Source organism: Rhamphochromis longiceps, linkage group LG17 (genome assembly GCF_057381845.1).
Source record: "Rhamphochromis longiceps isolate RC_006_pf linkage group LG17, R_longiceps_female_GT1.1, whole genome shotgun sequence".
NCBI lineage: Eukaryota > Metazoa > Chordata > Actinopteri > Cichliformes > Cichlidae > Rhamphochromis > Rhamphochromis longiceps.
In genome coordinates this window covers 37,409,264-37,419,036 of record NC_140573.1, presented here as the reverse complement: position 1 = coordinate 37,419,036, position 9,773 = coordinate 37,409,264, and the positions used below count along the sequence as shown (strand labels likewise).

General features: G+C 41.4%; 1 protein-coding gene across 1 annotated transcript; it reads left to right on the top strand.

Moving 5' to 3' along the window:
• The first annotated feature begins 290 nt into the window (after positions 1-290).
• On the top strand, positions 291-8,849 carry creld2 (CRELD disulfide isomerase 2). The gene is made up of 10 exons (XM_085387388.1): positions 291-675; positions 836-918; positions 1,141-1,251; positions 1,411-1,502; positions 2,170-2,346; positions 3,098-3,196; positions 7,370-7,453; positions 7,620-7,715; positions 8,217-8,357; positions 8,512-8,849. Exons 1-10 carry the CDS (start codon positions 532-534, stop codon positions 8,568-8,570), a joined length of 1,086 nt encoding a protein of 361 aa, XP_085243514.1. The 5' UTR covers positions 291-531; the 3' UTR covers positions 8,571-8,849.
• The last annotated feature ends 924 nt before the right edge of the window (positions 8,850-9,773 follow it).

Genomic DNA, 9,773 nt, shown 5'->3' with positions numbered 1-9,773 from the left:
GAAAAGGCTATTTTTCACTTCCGGCAGTCACAGGAAGTGAACGATGCAACTTTTACTTTGGCTAAGACGTTGAGGGGTTTTTATTAGTAGGGCTTTTGAGAAATATTATTGAAACCTAATTTTAAAAAAATGAAAAAAAATTATTTTGAATTTACCTGCGAGCTTCCTGAATTTCCCACGTGGGGATGGGGTTTTTTTTTTCTATTGTCCCGCGCGTGGCGACTCACGATTGGTTATCCATTTTATTGACAGGCGGTTACAGCCAATCACCACAAGCCACAATTCGATTAAGACGCTGACGCGGAAAACTAGAACCGCTTCAGGGTTGTTGTTTTTTTTCCCATGTAACCGGCATGTAAATACCATTTTGTCACGCTTTGCATAGATAACGCTATTTTTCATCTAATGTTAGGAACACCTCGCATAGATGTGTCCGACCGCTGCAGCACTTTAACATCAGTGAAAAGCTTGCGTGCTAGTGGCTGGAGCGCTCGTCTCCTGATATGAAATTGTGTGAATTGATCTGCTGAGATGCTGTCCACCGGTCCAGAGCTGCGGCTGCTGCGCCTTTTGTCTTGCTTAACTCTTGTCTTACTTTGTCAAGTTACTGACGCCAAGAAGGATTTAAAAAGCGCCTGCAACACCTGCCGGCAAATCACCGAGAACTTCAACAAGGTCAGTGAGCGTTTGCAGACCTTCTTCCTTTGTGTTGTTTTTCATTGTGTTGACATGAACATACGTCAGTCTAATGTAAGATGCCTGGGTGTCCTTTACTCAGTGCAGGGTCCTTCTTATTTCTGGGCTCAAAAATTAAAATGTCTGCGTTGTATGTCAGGGCTTCGAGAGAACAGCAAACCAGAACTTTGGAGGAGGAAACACAGCCTGGGAGGAGAGGAAATTGTCTAAATATGAGACGAGGTGAGACAGCCAAGAGCCCAGCCTACAGGTCACCCTGCCACAGGTCCTGTGATCTGAGCTGTTTACTTGTTTACTTTTCACCAGACCTGCTTTCCATCAAATGAAGTTGTTTTCTTTTCTTTTCATGCAAATATAAATCTTCTTGTACATTTTGAGATGTATGTTTACAATCTCAAACTAACTTGTGCACTTGTCTCGTCTGCTGCTTTCCTTCCACCCCAGCGAGATTCGGCTGATGGAGATCGTGGAGGGGCTGTGCGACAGCAGCAGCTTTGAGTGCAACCACATGGTTGAGGAGCACGAGGAGCATTTCGAGACTTGGTGGTTCAAGAGGTGGGTTGATGCAAATGACGTGGTTGGATTTTAAAGGGGACCTAATGAGTGATGGACACATGGTCAGGCAGGCTGGCAGATGCTGATCAGGGTTGTTTGCGTTGTTAACCTGCTGTTAAACCTCGTCTCTTCCTGCCTTGTTTTCCTGTTGCAACACAGGAAAACGAAACATCCTGATCTGCACAAGTGGTTCTGCATAGAGACCATCAAAGTGTGCTGTCCAAAGGGAACATTTGGACCCGACTGCAATGGTGAGAATTTACAGATACACCCCCCAGTGCTCCAGTTATTCCCCCCCCCCCCCCCCCCCCCCCCCCGTGTCATCAGCAATGTTACACCTGACATCTTAAAGGCAGTTTAACAAAACAGTTTACGATGCATCTGTGGCACACATCTTATTATACTGACATCACTTTAAAATGAGGCTCACTAAGATGTGAGATGAGGAGTCAGGGACAGTATAGAGTGGGGGGCCATATTTGCAACTTATCAGCCGTATTTGAGCCTCCTTTCAAACCAAATTAACATGGACAACGACTACTTGGCAACCACCTACAGAAGTGCAACACATGAGGAAAAAGGATGTAATACAAATTTATGATTTCACACATTACCGATCTTCTATTTGTTGTGCCACAGGACCTTTAAAGAAAGATGCTTTTATATTTAGTGAGAGTTTTTGACATAAACATTACCATTACTGAACTATAGTGTTCAAACATCAGTGGTCTCTGTATTACTATGTATAGAAAAACAGTGGCATTGAGTGTTTTTGGTTTTTTTGGTTTTTTTAAAAAGAAAAAAATCTACCAAAAAAGCTGCAGAAGCTACCGTGCACAGAAAAAGAGAGATCCCAAGAGCGAGTTGTAAAATTTGGTTTAAAAGCACAAAAATAATTTGTCTGTCTTCATTTTTAAGCCTGTGTGGGGGGTTCTGAGCGACCCTGTCACGGGAATGGTGCGTGCGATGGAGACGGGACCCGTGGGGGAAACGGGAAGTGCAGCTGCCACCACGGTTATACGGGCGAGTTCTGCCTAGACTGCATCGACGGCTACTTCAACGAAGTGAGGAACGACAGCTTTTCTCTGTGCACAGGTAAAAAAAATAAATAATAAAAAACTCAGTTTACCTAAATAATAGAGGTGGGGATCACCATACATCCCACGATACGATATTATCACAATACTTAACGCACGATACGATATAAAAAAAATTTTTTTTTTAATATTTTGTGATATTCAGATTCTGTACATAAAGGTAAACTTTATCAATATTCATTTTATCTAATATCAAAGTCTCACACTCAGTCTTTCTCTCATTTCAGTCAGTTTTATTGTTGACAAACTGAACGGTTTGTATTACAGTCTAGTCCAACTTAACTGAATGCAACCATCTGGTACAATTATAGCTATTCTGAACTATGCAATTTATGAAAACTATGCAGCCCATTCAGCAACTGAAGAATTTGAAAGTAAATTAAAACAAAATATAATTTTACGTTAAATAAAAAAGTTTTAAACTTAATTAAAATAAAACATGTCTTAAATTAAAATAAGTAAACTGTCATGTTGGTGCCAAAAAAAAGTTAAACACATTTGGACAGTGAAGGAATGTCAGGATTCTTGCTCAGAAAAAGGAGCTGATCAGTCCACAAAAACTTTTTTTGTAACAAAATATCGATTTCTGCTGTCCCTGTAACGATACATTATTAGCAAACAAAATATCACGATACTACACAGTATCGATTTTTTTCCCCCACCCCTACTAAATAAGTTACCTGCTGTTGCACCAGAAACTCATCACCAACATGAACGTACTGATGGAAATTTGGTCTTCACTTCTGCAGAATGTCACTTCTCTTGCAAGACCTGCACTGGAGCAAACAATCAGGACTGTGATGAGTGCAAGGAAGGCTGGGAGGAAGACGACCAGGAAACTTGTGTAGGTAAGACAACGTGTACTGGCTCGCCATGCTACATGACATTCTCTTAACAAAAGTACTCAGATAAAGAGGTCATCTGAGCTATTGTTCTTGCTGTTTGGGTTCCATCATTGTTCCAACTTTGATTATTATACCACTGGTTGGATAAACCTGCAAATCTCCGATCTTTTTGCTGTTTCATAACAATTTATTGACTACACAAATTGTTGCGAAATCAACCAATAATGGACGGGTTAGTTATATTTTAAACTCAGAACAGTACCAGACCTCGTAAATTCTTGAAAATGTTATTTTTAAGTACATTTATGTTCATTTTAAAACTTGATGCTAGTAGCACAAGTCAGAATGCTAGCACAGGTTCGTCCAATTTAGCCTCAGTTTTCTGTTCTTGGCTAATACCCGGTGTGGTCTTCTGCTTCTCCGAGGTTTGATCTGCTGTTTTAGAGATGCTCTTCTGCATACCTTGGTTGTTTGTTTGAGTTAATCTTGCCTTCTTGAAGGCTTGAAGCAGTCTGAGGGGTATATTATGAAGTGAGATTAATGGCCATGTCAAGCTAAAAGTGGACTAAAAGGCTACATGTATAAAGGCCAATTTATACACCATGGAGTCTTACTTTAAAGAACTGTCATAGGTTTAACATTGTCTATTAGCCTGGATTTAAGAATTAAGAGTTTAAAATCATAACTCAGTGGAAAAATGAGACTAAAACTAAAACGTGGTGTTTCATGTCTACTTTAAAGCAGGGTGACGCGCCTTCACCCGTACCTCTGCCAACCCCTGCTTGATTCGTTCCTTTATGTACATTTTCCAGTGTCTCACACACACTCTTTTGGCTGTGTACACAAATTATGGGGGCGTACGCCATAATAAGTAGGTTTGGTTGAGCACAAGAATGACAACATTACAGGGCGCAAGTTTGATAACATCATGGAGAAGCTAACGGCTCTCCAACGGGAGATTTAGAGACCAGTGTTGGACTGTTAGAATTGCTTTGAAATTCATATGAGCTGTTCGCACTAAAGTAAAAAGCACCATCACTTCATGTGGATACCCTTTCAGCGCCAGCTGCGGTCGCAAGGCTGGAGCCGAACAAAAACACCCTGATAACGACTGTGTTTAGACTGTTCCTTCCCATTCCATGCAAGGCCACCTGGGTTGGCTGGAAGACTGTTTACTTAGCCTAGCAGGGCGAAGGACACTGTCTCGCACACACATACATATACACTGATATGCACACACTCATCGCCCCTCCCTTTGCAAACGCCTTCGATGCTTGTTCCCTCCTGGGAACACGGCGGGTCTGAGCCCGCGCTGGAATGGTAGCGCTGGGCAGGATGGCTGCTGTGTTTGCTTCGGATTACTCCTCACCCCCCACCCGACCCTGTGGCTTGTCACGTGTTCCATAATGTTGTGCTGTGGACATGTATGTGCTTTTTGTGCAGAGGAGTTTTTTAGTTTCCTGTTCTTATGCTGTCCTCCCAGGAGCCCAGCATGAGTAGAGGTCTCTCTTTTTTTTTTTTTCTTTTTCTTTTTTTTTTTTCCTCTTGTACTTTCCCATTGTAGTGTATATTTCAGTGTTTTTTTTTGGGTTTTTTTTTCTGTAACGCTACCGATCTCCGACCTGTATCCCCATGTGATGTCTGTGTTGTGTGTGTGTAAGGTCGGGGGGGGGGGGGGGGGGGGGTGTCCCATTTCACTGCAGGGCAACCTGCACGTGTCGAATAAAGCCTTGATTGATTGGTTTAATTATGATCAGAATCATCTAAATCTTATATACATTAAATACAGGATGACAGAAGTGAATAAATACCACAGAAATGGAATGAAAGGGGAAAAAAACACCAAAATCATATTTGAACAATTTCATAATCAATACTTCGTTAAAATGCTACACTAGTGTAATTACAATCAAATGAGGTGTGTGTTAAGTTGCCTTAACCAGATCCTATACGTCAGCGGTCCCCAACCCACCTGTTGGGGACCTGTAGTGGGTTGCAAGAGGTCAGGGTGTGAAATTTACCGCTGCTATGTGTGGTGTGAAAATGAATGTTGACCTTTTGGCTGGGGTCAAAGAAGGCATGCCCAAGAACATCCAAGGGTTCGATCCGCCGGTTAGCATCCAAGTCCAGCATTAGTTTAATCAGGCTTACCAACAAATGCTGATCACTGTGGCATCCTGTTCTCATTTTCAATCAGGTCAACAAGACACTTAAGCTTTAAGTGTCGGGTTTCTTGTGGGTGAGTCCTGTCTGATATTCAAATTATTCTTTTGTTTTAAATATATTCAGCAGTGAACACTGCAGCTTTCTTCTTTTTCTCAAGGACAGTCTCAAGGATAGCCTGGTGGCTGGCCCTGAGTGTGTATGATGAACCGGATTACCCGGGTAAAGCAGCAGCCTCGTAGCACGCTCCAAAGCTATTTAGCCCAGAGACCACGTTTCAATAATTAAATGGAATCTGAAGCATATCCTCTGGTGGCCTGTACCAAAGAGCCTGTGCACAGACACGAGGAACTACTGCGGACACATGACATGATAGGCCAAAGTCCATAACTTTGACTTTGATGGGACACTGATAGTGGTCCACAACCATTATGTTATCAGGTTTGCAGGCAGCACGTATGATTCTCATAGAACTCAAGTGGGATAGGTCAAACGGGTTTTATTCCCGGAGTTCATAATTTAAGAATATACATTGCTCAATGTCAAAGGAAAAAGCCGTCTCACTTTACAACATTGGAAGTGTCTGGATCCAAGCGTTTCAACTTCTCCAGGATGGAAATGTCACATTTTACCTGTTTACAAAAGTTTCATGGTGATTCTTGCTGTATTTGATAGTCACACATTGTGTTGTGGCATTTGGTTACAAAACAAAGTTGCCTTCTGTAAGCAAAGCCTCCACCAAAACGGGACCTTGACACTGTCAGGAGAGTGACTGATGTCCATTTGATCAGGTTCCCCTGGAGACGGGCACCAACTGCTCTTTGAATGGTCACAGGTGAATCTTGAGGCAGTGTAATAGTCAAACATTTTTGCTTTCACCCTCATTCTGCACCCACAATAGATAAAGCCAGAAGAAAAATGTTTTTGAACACAATTAAAATATAATGATCTATATCATATATATGATGCATATAAGAACTCTTTGAGGTTTACAGAGAACGGTCTGAAACATAGAAAATGTCCAGTGAGCTGCAGTTCTCTTGATGAAAATGCCAAAGTTCAGAAGAGAATGGCCAGACTGCTTTGAGCGAGTGGAAAGGCAACAGTAACTCAAATACCCGCTTGTTATAACCAAGATATGCATAAGAGCATTTCTGAACGCACAACACATTGAAGTTTGAAGCAGGTGGGCTACAGCAGCAGAAAACCACACCGTGTGTGTACCCCTGTGACCTAAGAACAGGAATCTGAGTTCTCACCGGCTCACCAGAAGTTGGAAACTAGGAGTTTGGAAAGATGTTTCCTGGTCTGACGAGTCTCAATTTCTGCGGCAACATTCAGATGTTGGGGTCATAACTTGGTGTCGTAAAATGATAAGTCCTCAGTATCCACAATGTTCAGAAAACCTTGGAAAATACTGATACTGAATATGATCGCAATTTCATATTGGCACTGATGGGCTGCCCCAAACACACCCATGTGAAGACTTAGCATTACCTATTGACTGTGATGATCATCAGTTCATCATTATTAATAGGTGGATTTAATGCTAGTTCAGTCCCTCTAAGTGTTATATAGGAAGCATTTCCTATAAACAAAACTCAGGTCGGTCAAAATGAAAACCTACGTGACAGTTTTATAAACTGCCATTTTTAAATAGTTATATAGTATGATTCATTTTGCATTCACTCAATCAAAATTAATTTCCTATCTTTTTGGGAATACAGTATAGCATATGTACACACAGAGCCTGAATCAAAACGCCTGGCTTAACAGGGAAAGTTGATAACCACAGAGGTAATACTTATTATGTCCAGCCAAGGTTTTAATTTTGTCAAACCATTCCCCTCTGACCTCCACCATTAACATCCAGTTTTGCCCCTGAGATCTAATCTGCAGACACTCACATTTTTTTGTGTTTTCACTCTGTGGTAAAGCACACAAAGAATGATCAGCAGATGGCGCTGTGTGGTTGCCAGCCTGTTTGATGGCTCTCTGTCTGATGTGTTGCAGATGTAAATGAGTGTTCCAAAGACCCTGTTCCATGCAAAGAAGATCAGTACTGCCTCAACACAGAAGGTTCCTACTCTTGCAAGGGTAAGAGGTCATATGCCAAACAGTAGCTTTTGGAGCAGTGTGGAAATTTTCTTCCAGTGAACTTATCGCTGTTAGGTGTTTCATATTACAATGTCTGATTGTTATCCATTTACTGACAGTTTTGTGAGACCTATCTAACTTTATTCGGTATGTTTGTTCCTCAAAGCCTGTGATAAAGTTTGCTCCGGCTGCACTGGAGCCGGTCCCGATAACTGCCAGGCTTGTGCCAGCGGGTACCAAGACACAGAGGGAACCTGCACAGGTATTATTCACTATTTGAAAGATTTCTGACACTACGTTAAAGTATCAGTCTCCACTTTGAGTTTAATACAAATGAAGCCAAAAGAAGCAGTCCTTGGAAGTAAATTCTTAGTGCTTCCATGCTGGCGACCTGTCCAGGGTGGACCCTGCCTCTCGCCCTATGACATGTCATTGATGTGCATACTGTAAGCATGAGTCTCTCATCACAGTAGGATGCAGGCTTAACTTTAGATCACTTTATATTTGCATATTTACATCTTCCCTTTATGTGTCTTTAATTGTTGTAATAAAAAAAGATATTGTGAGCTCCAGACTGCTGTGGATGGACAGAACCTCTTAATTCTACCCTTGGAAAGTCTGTTTTAGTTCCCCTTAACTGATGTCACATTTGTAAGGATAATGCATTTTTGGGTTGCACCCATGAAAAACTTCTCTATACATTTTATCTATATATTCGATTTTTATTTTTTATTTTTAATGTATTTATTTAAATCTTTGCCAGATGTGGATGAGTGTTCGCAGTCAGAGCCAGTGTGCACAAAAGAGCACCAGGAGTGTGTCAACAATCAAGGCAGCTACACGTGCATCTGCTTTGAAGGCTACGAGGAGCAAGATGGGGAGTGTGTGCAAACACAACAGCCAGGTGAGGATGAGTGTTGGCATGAGGTAGCACAATACCCATTCTAACAAGTTTTCAGTAGTAATGTAGGATGTGAGGATGTTATTTAAGCAACATGTTTACTTTGTGTGCTTCACTGACTGCAGTGTGATTAATTCTATAAGTTTTCCTATGTTAGATACAGCCGAGGAGTCGGAAGCATCTGAGGCAACCGCGAGTCCACACGGAGAGCTTTGATGTCACAAACGGGGACCAGGAAGAACAAACTGTTGACATTGCTGCACATTCGAAGCCCCTCCTTCATAAAACTGTCAACCACATGCACTTAACGAAACAACGAGAGCCGAGAGGACGTCGATTTCCAGCAGAGGATGATTAACAGAGAAAAAAAAACACACACCTTTTACGCTCTCACCATGCTGGGTGTTGCTTTTCTCCAGTGTGCTCAGACTCGTTGTCTTTGTCTTATATGGTTTTAAAAAGCAACGATGTTTCAATAAAGATTCATTATGTGAAGTTTATCAAAAACTGACCGACGTCATCGGAATGCGGACGCTTTCAGCTTTGGGAGTTTTTGTGTATGTTGCAGCAATCATGCATTACCACAGGATGGCAGTATAGTCTTATGAAATAAAGACGCTCCAGCTTTAAACCATCTGGACAGGACTAGACGGTGCTTCTCTTGCCCTGATATCGCATAAATATTTTGAAGCTAGGCCAGATCACAGCTGTGTATTGTCCATTATATTCAATATCAACATCATTCTTATTTCCACCAACATTAACCCTCACTTATACCACACGGCCCGGTTCTACATGACGTCTGCTTGGTCTTGCAAACCCGAACCATCACCTACCCTTGATTGGCATGCTTTTTGGAAAGGCCCTTCCTCTGGCCCTGTGGGGATCAAAACACATTTTTCTAACCTAAGTCTCACCTTGCGGTAAATCTTCCCAGCTTCCTCTGTGATGATGTCAGCTGTTTTGACTGCAAGGCCCTCTAAGACATAAGAAAGGGCAAGTAAAGGCCTGTCTAATCTAGCAGTGAGGCAGCAGAGAGCCCACCTCTCTGCCTACTGTTAACTCCACCATAAGGGTTTTCTGGAGGCATAGGAATATGGGGTTCACCAAACATATAGATATATATATATATATATATATATATATATATATATATATATATATATATATATATATATATATATATATATATATAGATAGATAATTGCCAAAGCAGAAAATTAGTAGAAGGAAAAAAATGAGCAAACTTGTCCTTCTTTAAAATTCATGACTTATAGCTCTAGCAAGACTGTTTTTTCTTTAGGAGAGCACCAGTATGAGTCAGCGTACTGACTAATACATGAGTCAGTGTACCTATTATTGATGCTACAACACCCATCTAGGTGAGTTTAGCTGTTATGAGATGTACACTGTATTTGT

What these genes read in the sequence shown, in the direction of transcription:
- creld2 (XM_085387388.1), top strand. Translation starts at nt 532, where the DNA reads ATGCTGTCCACCGGTCCAGAGCTGCGGCTGCTGCGCCTTTTGTCTTGC. An exon ending in TTGTCTAAATATGAGACGAG is followed by an intron (nt 919 to 1,140) that starts GTGAGACAGCCA and finishes CTTCCACCCCAG; the next exon opens with CGAGATTCGGCTGATGGAGA. An exon ending in CACAGAGGGAACCTGCACAG is followed by an intron (nt 7,716 to 8,216) that starts GTATTATTCACT and finishes AATCTTTGCCAG; the next exon opens with ATGTGGATGAGTGTTCGCAG.